The sequence below is a fragment of the Grammomys surdaster genome, unplaced genomic scaffold, assembly GCF_004785775.1.
Source record: "Grammomys surdaster isolate TR1022 unplaced genomic scaffold, NIH_TR_1.0 65, whole genome shotgun sequence".
Taxonomy (NCBI): domain Eukaryota; kingdom Metazoa; phylum Chordata; class Mammalia; order Rodentia; family Muridae; genus Grammomys; species Grammomys surdaster.
The window spans coordinates 19,774,949-19,796,085 of NW_021604567.1; the positions used below are offsets into that span (position 1 = coordinate 19,774,949).

Sequence of the window (21,137 nt, forward strand, 5' to 3'; positions counted from 1 at the left end):
TATTTACATGGGGTCTGTGAAAATGCAGGAGAGCATGTGTACTGTGGTAGCTAAAGAGCAACAGAAAAGAAAGGTCACATGTGCAGCATAAGGTCACGTGTGTAGCATCATGGAAGTTAGAGAAGACTGGAGTCCACAGTCCCAGGGCCATCAGAGTCCTCCTTTCCCTGTTTCTGTGTGTGTTCATCATAGAGATTTTGGGCATATGTGTATCTTTTAATTTTTTTCCCACCATACACGTGGCACTTGCCAGATCCTTTGGCTGAGAAAGTGTCCTTTGGGTGTAGCTAAACTCTGTTTTCAAAGACAACGACTTACTGTTGTGGCTTAAGTAAAACAGTTTTACCATTTAATAATACAAGTTATGAAATAAATTTTTATCCTGAATCTTTTAGCACATAACATTGTTGGGAGATTTTAAAAATAATTTAAAACATAGTCTTTCTCTTGTATATCATCAGGATTTGTGAAGAAAATACGCACATCATAATAACATAGATGGTAAAGATGATAAAATGAAATTCTTAGGTGGAATGTGATTCATTGCCAGCATTTGTGAGAGTTCAGATTAAAGGAAGGTCACCCAAATGTGAAGTGCCCAGGAAAAAATTCAGCACATCACGAGAGAAATAAATTATATAAAGTAAGTGTGCATTTAACTTTCGTAGCTATGCTTACCTGGAGCACGCATTCTTTCAAAAGCATCATTAGGTTTCAAGGTTTTCAAAACTCACAGCTTTAATCACATCAACAAAGTTGATAACAGCAGCGTCTTCGATGTCTGAGAACAACAGAAAAAACATGGAGCTGAGAGTAAGCTAGGCAGAGCTAAGCAGAGGGAGAGAGCCTGCTTGGAAAGGCAGAGTGTTCAAAAGCCTGTGAAGTCAGGCTTGGCATTTTCTCCGTTAAAGGAGTGTAAGTATTTGAGTGTCTCATATTAAGATATTGATCTGTAACTTTTTGAGCAAGTTATCATTTACCTTTCAATGTGCAATGACTTTATTACTTAATTGGAGAATTTTCATTGAATTAATAAAAGTAATTCAGATTCATTTCTAAAAGGCTACTTTGTTAATCTTCAGATCTTATTTCAAAAAGTGGTTTTTAAAAATTAGTTCAAAACTGAAGGTTATAACTTAGAAACACTGAAATGTTTTCTACTGTAGATTTCCTCCTTCAGTGGAGAAGTGGATCATGAATCTTCAGGTGTATGTTTATGCCCGGTTTTATGTATGTGCCTTTCAAAATAATTAATCTGACTGTGAGTTTCTAAAGCTATAAAATCATTAGAAGACACCAGCTCAAAAGCCCACTGTGACTATTTTAAAAAGGGTAGATTCCTTTTGAAATTAGACAGTTTATTCTTTTCACTATTGAATGCCTGCCTACCTAGTCTCCTTTTAAGCAAAAACACATAAAGTAAAACACTGTTAAGTGAGTTGTCTTAAAAACAGAAGCATATGCCTGAATTTGGTGAATTTAAATAGATTGAGCACTTAGTACACACATCTTCTTCCCTTTTTTCAAAGACGAAGTGTAAAATGGATAAGGCTCTAATGTGAGAGTATTTAAGTGTTTCTCAGAATTTTCTGGTTCATGTGTTATGATATTGAACTCTTTAGTCCTGGGCTTTAATTTGAGCCTGGTGCCGACCTGATGCTGTGCAGGGACTCATTGCATCCATCCATTCAGTCCCTCTAATTATCCCCACTTCCTGGGGAGCTTGCTCAGAACTGGGCATGAATGCGCCTGTTATTAAAATATTGGGCCAGTCTGGTTCCATGTAGTGAGGTACTGTTTGGTGTCATATTTATGCATGGATGAACCAGAGAGGGGGATACAGGTGTGTTATAGAAACTGTTTGGTTAGGCAAGCGTACTAAAAGAAGTCATGGGTGATGTCAACCCTGAACCTTTTTGCTGCATTATTGTTTTCAGTGCATATTTGAAGAGAAATTTGATTCTATGGATAACTGTGAAACAATCAGATTTGCAGTTTTGCATCTGCTGATGGGTGATTGTAATTCTTTTTACAGAGCATCTGTTAATACAGGGATTTTTCTCTTTAGGTTCATGTGAAAATGGCGGATGAGGCTGTCTGTGTTGGCCCAGCTCCCACCAGTAAAAGCTACCTCAACATGGATGCCATCATGGAAGCCATTAAGAAAACCAGGGCCCAAGCTGTGAGTCTGAATGAACCTATCTACTGCAGCTGTTTCATATGCAGTGAGCAGAAAGCTAGAGTTTGTGTTAGAAAAAATAAGGAAGAATGATTGAAAACGCTGTTGCAGTTAGTTTGTGTCACATGAGTTAAATGTGGTTGGATTCGCTACTGGAAATCAAAGGCTTTGTAGCATCTGGCAGTGCTGGTGGCTGATGCTGCAGGTGGCTGCTGGGTTCAGCTCTCACACCAGGGAGCAGCTTCAGTTCAGTTCCACATTTACCAGGAAGAAAGAAATCCCAATTAGTTTTGAGTTTTAACCCTTTCAGTGTAATAAGAGCATTAAAAAAAAAAGCTCCCAAACTTCTGTATTATAAGCAGGTTCTGAAAAAACTGTTTAAATTCCAATTTAGTCATTTAAAAATTGTGCACACTTAGTTTCTTTGCTAGAAATAAAATGTCTATTTGCTAATTATCTCAGTTTGTTAGTGTCAACAAAATGCTAATAGTTTAGATTGCTAAGTCCTTTCTCCACCCCTAATTTGGGTTGGATGGTGTCAAATCCAAGGAAAAAAAACTAGTTTCTGACATCAGGTATAGTAATTTTTGCTTGTTGCTTTTAATCAGAGAACTAACTTTCCACTTAATGTTAAAGTCAGCGCTATCTGGCACTAGCCAGAAGTGCTTCACCGCTTCACCGCTCTGCTCATTTCCTTAGAAAGAAGTGTTTAAATAAAACCCCTATTCTATGATTCCATATATGGATCCTTAAAGCATATAAGCACTTAACAGTAGGACTGTTTGTATTGTTTTAACCCCCCGATTGTCAGAAGTCTCCAGTGGAATTTTCTATTGGGATGAAATGCGGGAATAAGTCTTTTCTTATTGTTCAGTGGTTAAATTGTTCTGTCCTATGTCCATGACACTTTGATTGTGTTCAAACATCAGATTTGTAGCTGTTTCAGGTTCCAATTCTGGCTCCTTCAGGAACCTGGGTCTCCTTTTAGCAGAAGTATTTTACCTTAGATTGCTTCAACACTGACTGATGTTGGCGTGGCTTATGGTTGTCTGTGTGGTAGAGTGGTTAGACTGTACACTGTGGTTTATGGGGAACATAGCACAGACTAATTGTGGATGGCCAAATGTGGAGTGAGGAGAGAAAGGATAGTTACCAGAAGGAAAAAAACTAGATGGTACAAAAGTACAAGTTAAACCAAATGTCTATTTGGGTGCAATTTGACAGGCTCTGGGGAGCTTTTGAACATGTTTTTCTGTTGGGAATAAGATGTACTGTGGGACTTAGAGCTTGGGCTTGCTTGCTTTCCTTCCTTCCTTCTTTCCTTCCTTCCTTCCTCCCTCCCTCCCTCCCTCCCTCCCTCCCTCCCTCCCTCCCTCCCTCCCTCCTTCCTCTCCTCTCTCCCTCTCTACTTCCCTTCCTCTCTTCCTCTCTTCTTCCTCTCCTCTCTTCCTCTCTTCCTCTCTTTTTCCTCTCTTCTTTTCTTCCTCCTCTCTTCCTCTCTTTCTCTTTCTTTTCTTTCCTTCCTTCCTTCCTTCCTCCCTCCCTCCCTCCTTCTCTCCTTCCTTCCTTCCTTCCTTCCTTCCTTCCTTCCTTCCTTCCTTCCTTTCTTTCTTTCTTTCGGCAGGGTTCCTCTACATACATAGTCCTGGTTAGCCTGGAAATCACTATGTAGACCAGGCTGGGGTCCTGTTTGTGTTAGGCTTAAAGGCACGTGCCACCACACCCTGACAGCATGGCTTGAGAGCAGCTGCTCCTGAGGTTTTCATCTTTTGCCAAAGGTTTGTAGATCACAGCTCTTTGGCCCACTAGCCCTTGGGAAGGTCTTTAAATTTGTTGAGCAGCCTCAGGAAAAGTCAGGTGAGTGGTGAGTTTCTGTTGATGGAGTAGACAAGAACTCTGTCACAAGTATCTATCAGGTAGATGCCACTATGGTCTGCTGACAGAGTAAAGGAGGAATTTGATTCTCTACTCAGAAAAGTGAAATGAGCTAGTCAGTGAGGAAGTCACCTTCAACACACTTAAACAGTGGATACCTTGTGGCTTAGACAGACTTACAATGTAACAAAGCTAAAACAACCTTTTTTTTTTTTTTTCCCCAAAGGTACACCCAGGTTATGGATTCCTGTCAGAAAACAAAGAGTTTGCAAAGTGTTTGGTAAGTCTGTGACAAGCCAGAAATGATTGCCTTATTCTAGAAAGCAGCATCCAGACACGAGTTGCTAATGTTAGACTCCTGAATTATAGAATTCTAATTGATTTACTGACTTTTTGATGATTGTTAAAAGTGAATGTTTTCATTCTGTAATCCAGGTCTTGATGAGTAATTATGAGAATGGAGAAGAATTAAAGTTGCAACTCTGATCCATTTGTGACATTATTTGATCTGACTTTAAATTGTAAATGGGGGGCTGGAGAGAAGGCTTGGTGGTTAAGAGCAGAAGACCTAAATATGGTAACTAGCAGCACCCCAGCTCTATAGACATGACTCCCACTTCTGGCTTCTGTGTGCATTTGCACTCATGCGCACATACTCCACACAGACACACATGCATACATGTAATTAAAAAATAAAAATAAATATTTATGTAAATAGGCCAGGTTGTTTGTTGACTTATTACAGTTATACTTTTATATCATGAGCATAGGAAATGAGACCAGAAGTAAGATTTAATTTTTTTCCCATTTTTATTCCAAATGGTAACATGATCAGATCCTATTGGCTTTATTTTGGGAAAAGCATTTTTAAATGGTCTAAGTGTAGTCTTCATGGCATATCCTAGTTAGGCGGATTAACCTATATTTATATAAAACTAATGATATATAATTATTTTTATATGTAATATATATTGTATATAAAGTATAATATAATATATAATGTATACAAATATAAAATTTTTAGATCTAATTATGCTCAAGATGACACTGAAACCTAAGTTTTTGGGAACTAAAATATGATTTTGATTAATGTTAGAACTTTTGTGGTTATTGGTTCAATTATGTCAGATATTAAATTACCTTTTTTTCTTACTTCTTCCTTCCTTCCTTCCTTCCTTCCTTCCTTCCTTCCTTCCTTCCTTCTTTCCTTCCTTCCTTCCTTTCAAGACAGTGTTTCTCTGTGTAGTCCTGGCTGTCTTGGCACTCACTCTGTAGATCAGGCTGGCCTCGAACTCACAGAGATCTGCCTGCCTTTGCCTCCCAAGTGCTTGGGTTGAATGTGTCTGCCACCTCTTCTGGCTTAGATTATCTTTCTTATTCTAATATATTAGATAATTTCCCCCCACACTTTGTAACTTGTACTTTGTTCTATAGATAGAACTCAAAGCTTTCTAAATTTCAATTGGAGCAGTTCTGTAGATTGCCGAATTAGAGTCTATAATTGCCTACTGTAACTCGCTTCCTTTCTGGATGAAAAACAAAGCCACAGGGCAACATCTGCTGAGAAGAGTCAGGTAGACGTATATAAAGGTATAGATTATTAGGTATGTTGTTGTGTACCCAAGTTGTCCTTGTGTATACCTCTTTTTTGTCTTTTTTTGGGGGGGAATTTTTATGAAAGTTTTGCAATAAAAAGTTATTTGAGAGCTGGAAAGATGGGTTAGTGGTTCAGAGCACTTGTTGCTCTTGCGTTTTCATAGAGTGTAGTCTTTTATATTTATATTTGTATAAAGTGTTGGAAAACTTATCTGTGGAACAAATACATCCTGCTTTTTATAAATAAAGTTTTATTAAAACTCACTCATGCTCATTCATTTATGTATTTGTCTATGGCTCCTTTTGTCCTGGGATAACAGAGATGAGTAGCCTGCCCAGCCCTAGAATATATGCCATAGCGTTTTTAGAAATTGGTAACTTCAGGTAGAGATGAATGCTTGACACTCAGGAGAGTTAAGTAAGATGGTCAGTGTGGTCATTCAAGTATTGAGTCATTCAAGATACTTGGTTGGCATTCCTGCCGAAGGCATTGGAGGATATGAAAATGAGTCAAGTGTAAGTCCCGCTCCTCAAGGTAAGGGATTTTCATTCAGAAAAGAAATCATTGTGAGTCACCAAATTTTCTCTGAATCAAGATAAAAGAATACCTTCTACTTGGCTATTCATATTAGAGAGGAGAATGTAGTAGGGCCCACCTCTCTTTCCTGTCTCCCTGAGTTGTTTTGTTCATCTTATCTCCTCCTTTTACCAACAATGCTGCTCTTCTACTGACCCTGGCTACGAGGTGCTGCCCGGCAGGCCTCAGCAGGCCACCTCTCTTCTGTCGCATGCTTTCCACACTCACCTCAATGCAGTGAACCTCTCCTGCCTTTTTAGCTCAAAGGCACTGCTCATGGTTAACTTTCCTGAAGAGTTTTTTGTGTCTTTTTAATGAGGTGGATGTTTTCTGTCAGATTTCTAGAGTACTAAAAAAATTAAAAATAAAAACATTCTTACCTGGCATACTATTCTCTATGTTATGTTAAAATTGTTCCTGTTTTAACCTTTCATTGATGAACTGAAGAGCCTTGGCTTTTATCAGTCTCTGCTTCCTCTTTATCTGTCCTAGTGATTCCAACATAGTAATTTGAACGAATGAATGTTAAAAGTTATTGAAGATTTAAGGTTAAGAGTTAAAGGCCTCCAGCCTGCAAAAGAGCTTTCTTTCCATCATAAAAAGACGGGTTTGGATCCAAAAGACTGTTGATGTTTTTCTTTGCTTTGAAAACCTGTAGCTCACAATTAAGGGGCCCTCTTCCCTTTTGTGAGTGCAAAATTCTTATTTGGCATATAACTTCCAAATATCAAATATGTTCCCACAGAGTGTACCCTTTAAGACCCTCTTTTGAGACTATCTGGTCCTGTTGGTGTATGTCATAAGAACAATGTAAAGTGAGTTGACTGTAGGTTACGGTGTGCTGTGGGAGCATTGTTTGTATGGTGATTTTTTTTCCCTCCACCTGGGTATATTCTTAGAAATTGACTGACTTCCAATGCCATTGTGGTGGGTTTCAGTTCTGTTTGTTAACCGTTTAGGACTATGAGCAGGAACTGGAGTACTAGTGGGTGTAATTGTACAGCTCTACTCATGGTTGCCCTACATTCTTACTACTCTTCTATCTCATCAAGTAGTGATGTTTCATTGTGGTTTTTATTTGAACTTTTCTGATTAATGATGTTAGCTGGGTTTGTATTGTTATTGAGTAAGTGGTATAGAGTTGTTTGTGTGCTGGCTATGCTTTTGTCTGATATAAATCATTGCTAATGTTCTCTCACCCTGTGTTTCCTCTTTGCTTCTTCAGTGCTGTAGAGGTCATCACCTTATGATGGGTTGTACCCCTAGACACACTTACATTAAGTTGAAGACACCGCAAGGTGATGGTTCTCGACCTTCCTAATGCTGTGACCCTTTAATACAGTTTCTCATGTTGTGATGATCCCCAACCATAAAATTATTTCATTGCTATTTCATAACTGTAATTTTGCTAGTGCTATGAATTATAATATAAGTATCTGATATGTGAGACCTAAAGTGGTCATGACCCACAGATTGAGAATTGATGCCATAAGGGAAAAATGAACTGATTCCATCTAACCTACCAAACGCTGTGATTCAGATACATGGGACACTGTAGACTTCTAGTGTTTCCATTGGAGGCCAACATCATAACAGGATTGCCTTGCAGGCTGCTAGAGATCAGACATCCATGTTTCAGTCCTTATGTTGGTTCAGCTAGCTCAGTCAGTAGGGCATGAGACTCTTAATCTCAGGGTCGTGGGTTCAAGCCTCATGTTGGGTGCCAAAATGTCCTGGCCAGCAGGGCATTAAATGGGGGTCTGGGGAGGTCACCTGAAAGAGAGCAGGGGAGTGAGGGGGGACAGGCAAAGACGCAAAAATGGCGATCTGTCTATAGTCTGATTAAATCACTGATTTTACTTTTTTCACTCAGGGGTCATATACACAAAAAAGGTAGGATGTGGGGAAGGGGAAGACACAGGAGTGCAGGTGTTCAGGGGGAGTACAGATATCTTCCAGACCAGAGTATCGGCTGGGTGAAGGTTCAGGGGACATGTCACTATGACTCTGACTATGATTCACGTGTCCTTATCTAAGTTGGTACTATTCACCAAGGTTGCCTATCTGCAAGGTCTATAACTATTCAGCCTGACAATTTTCCACCAAAGCTGCTTGTTTACAATAGCTTCTAGGCATCTGTTTCAGTGTTTTTCCACAGAGACCCAAGACTTTGTGTTAGCAGGCATGTATGTCAGGCCTATTGCTGATTTTAGGCCTTTGGCTGATTTTAGGCCTTTGACTGATTTTAGGCCTTCAGTGTATTAGCAGGGCTGCCCCTGACACAGTTGTATTCATGGCATGTAGTGAAGCTGCCCTGAAGACAGCCTTTCATCATGTGCAGTAAAAAGCCTCTCATTTCCTGAGTCACAGTGAGCTTAGGGCATTGTTAATTGTGTTATTTGACTTTGGGCTAAAGTAAGAGATGAGTGCTGTATGTTGATATTTATATTAAATCTTAAAATATAATAACAAGTTTCTGATTCTTGTGCTAAACTCTGTGAGATAATCTAGAAACAAATGCTATGGACCATAAAGAAAATGGGGCATGTTTCACCTATAAAGGCAATTCATTTAAATTGTCCTTAATTTGTTTAAAGCTCTTGTCTTTGGCTGGAAAAGTCAAATATAATTATTTCTCCCAATCTTTTTCTTTTAATAATATATTTATTTTTGTTTCATATTATTGGTGTTTTGCCTACATGTATGTCTGTGTGAGTGTGTTGGATACCCTGGAAGTGGAATAACAGTGAGCTGTCATGTGGTTGCTGGGAATTGAAACCGGATCTTCTGAAGGAGCAGCCAGTGCTCTTAACCACTGAGCCATCTCTCCAGCTCCCGTCTCTCCTAATCTTATGTTCATCTTTTTTTCTCTTATTAGCATTTCTGATTTATTTGACTCAGACATTTCATGCAGATGTCAGTTGTTAGAGACAATTGTGCTTTTTAAACCTTTTGCATTAGGGGTCATCCTGGCTGTGCTGCTCTCTTTGACAAGAGAAGTTGCTGAGTTAAAGCTTGAAATTCTAGAAATCAATGTAGAAAGGTCATTTTGAGAATTATCTTGTCTTTTTATGTTGTAATGCTAATTTTAATACTGTTTTATAATAACTCTTTTTGGTTAAAATTGATTTTCATTGATGTATTTGTATTTAACCCCTAAGTTTAGAATTTAGTAGGAAAGATTTCCAAGTGAAAGTGGTAAGTTGAAGATTTCACTGGATTAAATGGAGTAACATTATCATTTTTCCATGTGGCTGGTGATTCTTCCTGACTGGTCCCAAGTTCATTCTAAAATTAAGTTTTTAACTGCATGCTGTCTAAAACTTGCAAAGAAGCAGAAATAATGAAAAGACACTGGGCCTCTGTTAAGGACTGGACCTTATCTGAGAATGCTACTAGTTCCTGAGGCACCAGTTGGAGACAGTGTTTGGTGTGCTGGTCTGTCAACGGATGGTGTGCTTTTTCAGGTCCCCTGTCTTGCCCATCATTCCTGTGGTGTGAACTATACAGTCTGTTTGTGCCCTTGTTCTTAGCTTCTCTTTACAGTTCTTTACATACTAGTTGGTTGTTTGAATGTAGATATTAAAGAGAAATAAGAACATATTATAGGCTAAGAAGAATGTGGTTCATTTCTTAACCACAGTGTTTTATTTATAAGGAATTGTTTTGACTAATTAATGACAGTTCTTACATATGTCATTACTGACAAGAGTGCCATAGTTTAGAGAAAATATGTTAAGTGTGAAAGCAGAATTGATTATATTTCTGCAATAGTTCTGTGAGTGATAGTACATTGAGTTAGCGAAGCATAGATGGGCTCAGTGTTTGGTATTAACTTACAATGATGTAATGTTTAGAAGGCTCAATTGGTTTTAGTACTGCTGAAATACAAACTTAAAATTAGTTCTAAAATAATTGCTGAAGCTGGGTGGTTGGTATCTAGGGATCCATTATAGTGTAAAGCCTAGTTTTGATTGTGTCTAAAGATTTTCATTTAAGAAAATTTATAAAAGGAACCACAGTGTGTTTCCATGTTTTCTCTGAGCTGCCAGATTGACAGATGATGAGTTCAGTGAGCTCCTTCTGGGGATATAATAAGCATGGAGATGCAAATACTCTCTTCCATATCCAGCACCAGGTCATTTTAGTCAACGTCTTTGTTATGTTCCCTTGTCCTTAAAGATGTAAGTTTCACTTGCCTTCATCTCTTATAATTTATATATTCAGTAACAGAGAAACAGCACAGTGTTTTTCTTTTTTTAATTGTTAGTGAACAAAAGCCAAACTAACTCAAACAGGATATGCTGTCTTAAAGCCCTAGCTCTCTTGGCTCAAGGTGTGTCATTATTGACTTAACATTATTGCCACTAGGGTATGAGGAGATACACAAAAGGATATTATCCTGGATGAAGTTGGCTCTCACAATCAAATACCACTCCCTTTACCTGGTTGTTTAAAGACCTTCATGCAGCTGGGCACAGTAGTACATGGCTTGGAATCCTAGCACGCAGAAGGCTGAGGCAGGCAGATGGCTGAGAATTCATGGCCAGTCTGGGCTATATACATATGTAGTGAGATAGTGCCTCAAAGCCCAAGCAAGCAGTGGGAGTAGGGTGTCTCTGACTCTGTCATCTGCTCTTGGGACCCTTTCCCCACTCCTGTGTTGCCTCGTCCAGGCTCGATAAGAGTGCTTGTGCTTAGTCTTACTGTTACCTGTTATGTCATGTTTGGTTGATATTCCTGGAAGGCCTGCTCTTTTCCAAAGGGCAACAGGAGGAGTGGATCTCAAGGAGAGAGGAGATGAGGGGGACTGGGAAGGGTGGAGGGAGGGGAAAACTGTGGTTGTAATATATGAGAAAAGAATAAATAAAATAAATATTAAAAAAAAAAGCCTAGGCAAGCAAAACAAATAACAGTGACAAAAGCCCAGAGCTTAATTTAAAGCATAAGCACCAAGTTCCAGGATTCCATTAAAACCTGATGCTTTACACCCCATGCTGGTGAGCTGCTTCTGCTGAGAGCCTTCTCCATTTCTCCATGCTGTGCTGCTATGATGTGTGCTTGGATTAGAACAGACAAAGGAAATTACCATTATCTCCAGGGCCAGCTAGTTGCCACATACAAAAATATTGAATTTTGATTCATTTGTGTTTTACTTATATAATATAATACAAATTTGAGAAATTTAGTCTTTTTTCCACGTTACCATATTCTTATTAATTCTTTAGTCTCACAGAAAAACCACTTTCTCTTGAGCCAGTTGAAAAAGACTAATGTTCTAGAATTAGCAGCTTCCACTGAGTATGTGTGTGTGTGTGTACACGTGTGTACCTGTGTGGTATGAGTGCATGTGTATGTGTGTGCGAGTATATGCATGTGTGTTTGTGTGAGCATGTGTGTGTTTGTATGTAAGTATGTGTGTGTTTGTGTATGAGTGTGTGTATTTGTATATGTGTGTGTCTGTGTGCATCTGTATATGTGTGATGTGAGTGCATTTGTGTTTGTGAGTGTGTGTTGTGTACATGTGCATTTGTGTGTATGTATTTATGTACATGTGTGTGAGTGTGTGCTTGTGTGTAAGTATGTATGTATATTTGTATATGAGGGTGTGTATTTGTATATGAGTGTGTCTGCATGTGAGTATGTATGTTTGTGAATACGTGTGCTTGTGTGTAAGTATGTGTATGTGATTGTGTATAAGTGTGTGTACATGTGTGAGTGTATCTTTTTTTGTGTGTGTACATGCGTGTGTGTGTATTTGCCAGGAATCAACCTTGAATTCCACTAGCAAAGGCTTATAATCTGAGGGAAAGGCTTCAGTGGGAACAAAATTGCAAAGAGATACTAACTTTGTTTACTTAAGCTTTCTGCTGGTGGAAATGGGTAAAGAGCAGGAGAACAGCGTGCACTGGTGCCAGTCTCTGGAGGGACCCACAATGCTCAGGTCTGTCAGACCGTTCATGTGCTTGTGAGCGAACCAAGCCAGTGAGACTGAGCTTGGTGAGAGAATCTTGTTTGAACACACCAGGTAATGCACATTTAGTGCTCATAGTGGGGCAGGATAAACAGAAGTAAAGGGCTGGTCCCCAATGCTTAGAAAGAGGTTCCAGTTGAGTTTGGCTTGTATATACCTCACATCCTACTTGAGCTAAGGGACCCCTAAACTTCCTCTTCTGGGTTGTATATCCAGGGCTCCATTTGATTTCCTGAGCTGAAGTATTTCAGGAGATTCTGTAACAGGAGGGCCAGGGACAAAACCTGAGCGGTTCTGAACAATTCCTTCTCAATGGAATGATGAATTCTTAGTACCAGTTGTGGAAGACTTAGATAAAGCAATCGAGAACTGTGTTAGCCAAAAACAATCAGGGGCCTGCCCTATCCTGGGAAGTAGCATTAGTTAGTGTCTTTGCTGACACTGTCCACAACAGTGATAACAGATAAGACCTGGGCTTTATGGATTTCCTTTGCAATATGGGAGGTTAATAATGCATTAAATCTAGATACCATAATGAGTGCTGAGAAGAAAATCAAAGTGGGTTATGCTGGCCCTGGTGTGTCTTAGGTCCCTTAGGGGCTTTTGAGGTTCTGCTAGATCCTGCAATGAAAACTTTATACTATAAGTTTTCCTCTCATCTTCTTCAGGATTGGGCAGCAGGGTTTTTTAGTGTCTACTTGATCTCTTATCCCAACTGAGTTATGCAGAGGTCAAATGAGAGAATGCAGGTATCTTCTACTAAGCCAAATATTAAAGAGATTTGCAAAAATGCATAACATTTCCACTTTTACTAATGAGTGTGTCATAGAATATTATATTTAACCATTAGTATTAAGTTGGCTATTCTTTTAAAATAAATACAATTTTATTATTTTAATTATATAAATATTAATTCCACATGCAGGAGTCAGAGCTTGCTGACATCGTCAATTTTTAAAAGCAGAAAGCGATTCTGAGCTCCAATAGACTGATAAATGCTGTGCCAAGCTGACTGGGTGGCCTCTGTAGGCCAAATGCTGAGAGCATCCTTCCCAGAGAGAGCAGCTCCTGCACTGAGGTCTGAGGGACCCTGGTGTGCTCCCACTGCTCTGCCTCAGCCTGCATCCACTGTAGTTAGGGGCCTCATCCTCATTACTCATCTCTTAACCCCTGTCGCCTCAGAGGTCGTCAATAACGCTTATAATAAAATTGGTTATGTATGTGCCTCAAAATGGTATAGACTTTTGGAGAGCTAATTTTTCTGTTAGATACATCAAACTTATTTGAAGGAGTTTAACAATGCTTATGATCTGCATTTCCTATTAAATTGTTTTTGCCTAAAAACAGTCACATTTTTAAAATGTATGACTTTTAATATAAAGAGAGTATTGTCTGCCATTTCATTTGTTAATTGTTAAATTTGCCTTATGAGCCTTTATGCATCTGAGTTTTAACTTGTCTTCTATTTCTTATTACATGTATTTACTGTACGTGCAGGAGTGTGCATGTGGTCATAGGGCAACTTGTGGGAGAACAAGTGTTATTTCTTTCCGCTGTGTGAGTCTCAAGGCTTGAGCTCAGATTGTCATGCTTGGCGGCCGGTGTCTTTACCTTCTGAGCCATCTCATAGGCCACAAGGAACCCATATTTGTTAGTATATAAATACTCTTTTAAAGAAGAAATTAGAGTCCTGCTGTTCTCACTCTTATCACAACATTTAAAAGTAATAATAAATAAAACAATGAATTGTAGAGGAAGACAAAAAGACAATAATGAGGCTATATAAAACAAGAATATAAGCAAAACTAGATTGATTGTATTCATGCTACAACCAGACGAGTCTTCTCCCCTTCAGATCTGTAGCTGTTTTGAGCCAGGCACCTGTCCAAGCACTTAGCATGCATGAACTCCTTTGCTCTCTACAGCAGCCCAACGGGTGGGTGAGTGTTTTCTCTTTACAGGTGAAGAAGCAGAAGTTGGTCAAGGTCACAGAGCTGCCGTGTCAGTCATTACTCATCTGTGGCTTACCAGACTGAGACTTCTGCAGTGTATGTAGCACAGAACAGAGCCTCAGAGAGCCTTCACACCTCTGCTTGCTCCCATTTATTGCCCTTCCTCCGTACATTAGGGTTCTTTCAGCCTCATGATATCCCTAGTCACATTCCACAGACCTGTCTATGACAGCTACATGTTCTTCAAGAGCAGAAGAGAAAGGGTGACAATCACACAGAGGAGTGAGAAGGCCTGGTGGTGTGGTTTTGCAGTCTAGGGTGACCTGGCATGTGGTATGTACGTTAGTTAACCAAGACTGCATATGTTGGAGAAAATGTCTCCTTAGATGTCCTGGCCGGAATTGTTAGTGACTTCATCATGGCAGTTGAAGCATCCACTGCAGGTCCGGAAACAGCAAGGGATGGGGAGCTGCAGGCGCTGGACATTATCAGACAAGAATTAAGAGGTAAAGGGTGGAAGAACTTCTGTGAGCAGCCTAAAAACAAATCACGACCCAGAAATGCATGTGCTGGAGGAAGCTGGCATCTCTACCACCTCAGGAAGTGACTAATCAGGGTGAGGGAAAGTCACAGCTCCTGAGCTCCTAAAGTCACATAGGTATGCTTCTGTGCCCTTGGCTTTTGGTCTCTTCTATGACTCTTCAGTGCTGGGTTGAGATGGAACCCAGGGACTTGTGGTTGCTAAGCCAGGACTCTACCACTGACCTGCATTGCCAACCCCATATTCCTCCGAATAAAGGATCAGGTGATATTAACGGTCTCTAATGGGGGAAGGGTTAGGTCTCCTCACGTACTAATGATTCTCTGTTTTTATAGAACTATTAAATGGTGTACAATAAGTGGTTTAAAAGCCATATGGATAGTCTAAAGTATGAGTATCTCTGTTTTATAGACAATGAAATAATGAAATGTTTACAGAGGTTTTTACTATTTTCTCATATAATATTGTAATAATTAAATCTTTGGAAGATTTAAGAGTCTTGTGCTTTTTAGAGAGCATCAGAGAAAGAAAAATGTACTAGTGTTATGTGTACCTGCTTGTATCCATAATGTTCTTAAAAACCACTCAGTCTAGTTATACCTTTCATTAAAAACCTTATTATGAAAATCATTTATTAAAAGTGCCAACACCAGGGCTGTGGTAGAGCTTAGCACAGGATGTTTATTTAGCTCTAGCCCTGGGCTCCACTCACAGCTCTAACCAGAAGGAAAAGTTTGCTATCAGATGTCTGCTTATATCAGTTTTTATTTTTTTTCAATGTAAACTGTAGATTAGATTATGATAACCAGGTTGTCTCACATTCTGTGCTCCAGTGAGTGAGGCCCTGCCCAATCAGGTCAAGTATTTGTTTTGATGCTTTAATCATTATTTTTTGAAAAAAATATATGCTCTGTCTTCACACTCTACAGAAGAGGAAATCAAATTCTGTTACAGATGGTTGTGAGCCACCATGTGGGTGCTGGGAATTGAACTCAAGACCTCTAAAAGAGCAGTCAGAAGTCTTAACCACTAAGCCAAATCTCCAGCCCAAATCATTAGTTTAAATTGATTACAGTTTTTTGGAGGACATGATTTTAAGCCTCTCAGATTCTTGCTGTATTCTTGGGGAGTTTAGATCATTAAGTTCATAGATGGAGCTGGTGAATAAATCAAAAGGTGCATAATTTGCTGCTGGATGTCTCTGCCCCCACACAGCCAGAGATCCTGTTTTCATGGTTAAGAAACAAATAAGGTTAGGGGAAAATGTTAACTTTCCAACAAGTTTTACAATCTGTAAAAATTTTATATTTTTTTAAAAATTTTATGTGTATGTGTGTGTACCATGAATATGCAGTCCCAAGGAAGTCATAAGGGTGTTGGATTCCCCGGAACTGTAGTTATAGACTGTTGTGAGCTTCCCTGATGTGGGTGCTGGGAACTGAACCCTGGTCATCTATCAGAGCAGGAAGTGCTCTTAACCGCTGAGCCATCTCTCCAGCTCCATGTTTCATGAATCCTAACTGAAGCTGACCACACACATGTACAGCAGTGCTGTTGCCCATGGTTTTAGCCACTGCAATGTGAAAATGTCATGGTCGTCTCTGACTACTAACAGTGGCAGCAGTGTTGCTGCTACTGTTTTGCAGCCTTAATTGAGGTTGAATCATGCGCACAGGGTAAGCAAGCAGGTTGTAGGCAGCTAGTGAGCATTTTCCCTTTAATGTGCTCATTAGTGGTGGCAAGCCCAGGTTTCAGCACATGTCAGTAATTTACATTCCTTTGCACAGAGGCTGCCCTTGTTCTGCAGTAGCTTGTAAGCCCGATGAATATATATTAGGAATAAACAGAGTAGAGGAGCTGAGAGCCAGGTACCCTGTCAGGCCCTGCCGTGTGTGCTACGTGTGATAGATCTCTGCACTACCAGCAATGCAGGAAGCAGGATGAAAGTGCAAAGTGAGCTGTTGCAGCTCAATCCTTGTCCAGCCTCCTTCCTCCACCATCTCCCTTTCTTCTCCCCTAAATGCTTTTCTCATGCCAGGCTTTCTCTGAAAGTAAGGATACCCTTTACTATACATGGGACATGAAACTGCCCAGGATCCTTCTGGGTCTTCTTCCTTCCAGCTGTTCAGCTCAGTGATTGTTTCCAAAGTTCAGGGCTTATGAGGCCTTGAATCTCATAGGTTTGGGTGACTGTGCTTGGGATCACTGTGGGAATTGTTTATGGGATTTATTCTGAGATTGCCTGACGGCTGTGGAAAACCAGCAGTGGCCAGTAGAGGAGACTTGGCTTCCAAGGTTGTGGTCTGTGTTGTCAGACATGGAGGTAGGATGCTTATTGATGTCACTGTGACTGTGTGTTAAAAATGTGATATTTTATATTGAAGCGTCTTTGAGATATGGAGTTTTATTGCAGGTCACTTTGTAATAAGATGGATTGGAGCCCATTTGTCTTGAGAACATTATGATTATTTATATATTGTAAATTATTTTAATGTCAGAACTTAGGTTTATTGCAAGAGACTGGGTTTTAACGTTATCAGTTAAGTGTGTCTGTGGTTCATCATGCTCTGTCTGTGTATTTCTGTACTTATCTTTGTAGTGCTAGTCAGAACATCTGATTCAAGATGCTTGTTCTGGGACTGTATAGATAGCTTGGTGGTTAAGAGCACTACCTGCTCTGGCAGAGAACCTGGATTTAGATCCTAGCACCCACACTGGACAGTTCACAGCTACCTACAATTCTAGTTCTAGGGGTCTGACACTCTCTCTGGCTTTCACAGGAATCTGCATGCATATGTTTTACAGACAAGCAGACACACACCTAAACATAAAAAGAAAATAAATCTACATAGGAATCTGCATGTATATGTTTGTACAGACAGGCAAGCAGACACACATATCTATACATAAAATGAACAAAAATTGTTCAGAACTCATGGTTAGAATGTCAATTCAATGAATTTAAACCACGTAGTATTAAAGACTGTATTTAACTCAGATTGTTGATGACAAGTTATAGGTTGCTTGGCCCTTGGATTATTTCATTAAGGCATGTTAAGGAAGCTTGTTAGTTTTTATATTAATTTTTGCTGGGTACAGTTTTGAAAGTGGTACAATGTGTTTTGCAAAACTTTGATATGTAAGAACATAAGATGCAGATCTTGGTAATATTAATGTTCTGATCATGTAGCCTTTGTAAAAGTGTTATAGTAAATTTGACTTTGAGATAAGCACTTGAAACTGTTCGTTTTGAATGGTTTCCAGATTAAAGCCACATGGAATTAAGTTCTGGAAAATCACTTTAAAAGTTGTGGGACTTTAGAGACTTTGAATATTTAGCTGTGCAAACTGTCAGCTGCGTACATTCTGTGTCCACATTGGGTTAAAAATTTTGTAAATTTCTCAGCCAGTTAGCATTAAAAGTGACATCTGCTTTTAATTGGTGTTTTATTTTCTTCCAAGTCAGTAAAAATTTGGTAAGACATGAATTATCAAATTCTGCAGTGCTAAGCAGCTCGTCAGTTGTCAGCAAGCACTACCTCCAGCAGCTGTACAGATGGGAAGTGCTAGGATGCTGACTAATCTAACAGAGTTCTGGTTACCAGTGTGGAGGGCTAAGGGTTATAGAGCCGTTGCGGCTCAGAGTGTCAGGATAGCATCCATTTGTCAATTCTAGATGGTACAGTTCCTGGCAGGTCTCTTGCAGAATGAACATTTAGCTAGGATTAGTGATGCCTTCTCTGTAGGACATAGGTCAAGTGAGGCAGTGTGACATCTTCTGCTTACGGAGCCGACTACTTGTTTAGTAAATGCTCTAGCTGAATTCTTTGTGTTAAAAGTTTGAGGCATCTGAAAGTGAGCGTTAAGTTTATTCCTTCATACACGGTCTTCCTTTGTTGAGTAGGGACTGACTCCTAGGATGAGGAGGTTTGCATGATCCCTGTTGGAAAAGAAAGTGATTGTTTCTGTTTTTACCATTTACACACATCAAATCTAAGGATAAAGGACTCCGTTCCCTTGAGACTCCACTCATTCTTAGAACCAAGAAAGACTGAAAATACTGCCATTATGCAGATTAAATTCCAGTTTCCTAATTATCAAAATGAGAACATGACAAAAAAGTATCTTTACAGGAAGTCTTTGAAAATTCACCAGGATAGAGATGTAATAACTCCCCTAATTGTTTGTGTGGAGTTTCTCTTTTAATATGTTTGGTGTGGAGTCATGTTTTAAAGCTGACTCGGCCATCTATCACTGTTTTTGAGATTGGTATTTCAGTGTTAATGGACTTCAATTAAATCCAGTTCTGTTTGTTTTTTCTTTTCTGTTTGTGTAAGAACACCTGATGAGTGTGTTATGTAATGACACATTTTAACACCAGGAAACTTATTGGGTTATATAATTTAGTTAAATAAATCTGTGCCATATGTTTACATGTAAATTGTGGTAAAAAATGGGTGCTTGGCAAACAAGCTCAATACTGGACATGTGATTGATAAATGGCATATTAATTGTAAGAGACAAGTTGAGCTGTTCTTACAGTTAGGAAAACAAATGAAATACAGAAATAACAGAAAATTTAGATCTTTTAGTGAAACTATACGAAACGCTTTTCCTAGCATTTCAGTGCCTGATAATGTCAAGGCTCATTGGCCCTGTACCTTTTTCAAATTATGTGCTTCTCAATACATAAGGATTTAACTTACCCCCTGCTGACAAGCCCCAAGGGGATTGTTAATAATTGTGTGAGTGGACTATGGACTTGTACCTCAGTGCTGGCTGCCATTGGTGATGATGGAAGCACCAGACTTGGAGTCTATCATGGCATTTCCTGTGGCCAGTGCTGGGGTGGACCATTTTGTTTGGGATCCAGAGTGACTGTTATATGTAAAGCATCTTTTTCTTTGGACCATGTTCTAATGTCCTAATGTCTCTTTATTAAAAACAATTTACCTATAAGATAGCCATACTTATTTTAATTTAATCTAGTTTTTATATATTTTATTTGGAATTGTATATAAAATTAATAAAATTAAATATTGTAACTTAAGAACCCTATTACCTATTAGATACTACTAGATAGCTCTGATCTTAGAAGTGAATCTAATTTATGTGTTTGTGAATGCTATTAACTGAAATACGTATTCATCAAAGTCCAGTGCTCACAGTGATTTTCACATCTGCTTTTCAAAGTTCTGCATTCTCACTTGAGAAACAGGGTAACATCTGTGTTTTTCTACAAGAAGATTATATGATGATTTGAATGAAAATGGCCACTATAGGCCCACAGGAAGTAGCTCTATTAGGAGGTGTGGCCTTGTTGGAGGAAGCCTGTTACTGGAAGCCTGTTACTGGGGGGTGGACTTTGGGGTTTCAGAAGCTAAAGCTAGACCCAGTGTTGCTCTCTCTTCCTGCTGCCTGCCAATCCAGATATAGAACTCCCAGTACCGTCTCCAGCACCATATCTGTCTGTATGCAACCATGCTTTTTGCCATGACAGTAATGGACTAAACCTCTGAACTGTAAGCCAGCCCAAGTTAAATGTCATGGTATCTCTTCACAGCAATGAAACACTGACTAAGACAGACAGTATGGATAGGAGGGACTTACTAATGGTGTGAACGGGCATGCACACATGCTGGGTCTTGGGATAGAGCAGAGTTAGAGTGGGCAGCAGTGGTGCGGAGTGCTGGAAAAACTCATGCACATTAAAAGCAATGGAGAGCCCAGAATTTATTCCTCAAGGAGCAAATTGGGTTTTAAATTCTTATTCCTTCTATAGCTATCACTTGTATTGGATTTGGGGATAAAAAAAACTTTCCATTACTAATCTTAAAGGTTTTAGAAATTCAGGGGTTAAAGTTCAGCAACTGCTCTTATTATGGGACCAACGCTGAGACAGCGAGTTTCCTTTGATGATGATGGCTGGCTGCCACAACTGTCTGTTCAGTCCATGGGATTTGAGGAATCTCAGAAGACAAGAATAGTTTGGCTTAAGAAGAGTTCTGGAGGCAGAAGAGTCAGCTCCTAGTACACACTAGTTCCAATGTTTGCGGTCTTTTTTTCTTTTCTTTCGGAAAGGATCACACTTTGTAGTCCTAGCTGGCTTGGAGCATATGCAGACCAGGCTGGTTTTGTATTATTTGATTCAGGCAGGTGTCACAATTGCTGCTGTTAACCAAACACTTTCTTTTATGCTCTGAAGAGTCTCCCGACCTGGGCAATGAGAGGAAAAATGCTGTCACTCCCGACTCTGGGAGGCTGGGTAGGTCAGGGTGATGCCAAAGGGTAGCAGAGGAGCTGACAGACTATGAGGCTCACTTGAGTAGATATTACACCTACTTGTTTCTCCAAGACTCAGTTTAAGATTGCTTCTTAAAGTCTTGTTCAAGCAGAAGGTTAGCATAGCAGAGGTGCGTGTGTGACACATACACACACACACA

The 21,137-nt window shown here is 39.5% G+C and overlaps 1 protein-coding gene across 2 annotated transcripts in view; it reads left to right on the top strand.

Annotated features, from left to right (window-relative positions):
• The window catches only part of Pcca (propionyl-CoA carboxylase subunit alpha), a 308,071-nt gene that overhangs the window by 45,215 nt on the left and 241,719 nt on the right, over positions 1–21,137 (top strand). For both annotated transcript variants that reach the window (XM_028771105.1, XM_028771113.1), the window contains exons 5-6: positions 2,069–2,182; positions 4,281–4,334. In XM_028771105.1, coding sequence (XP_028626938.1) covers positions 2,069–2,182; positions 4,281–4,334 — 168 coding nt within the window. The remainder of the gene's footprint in view (positions 1–2,068; positions 2,183–4,280; positions 4,335–21,137) is intronic.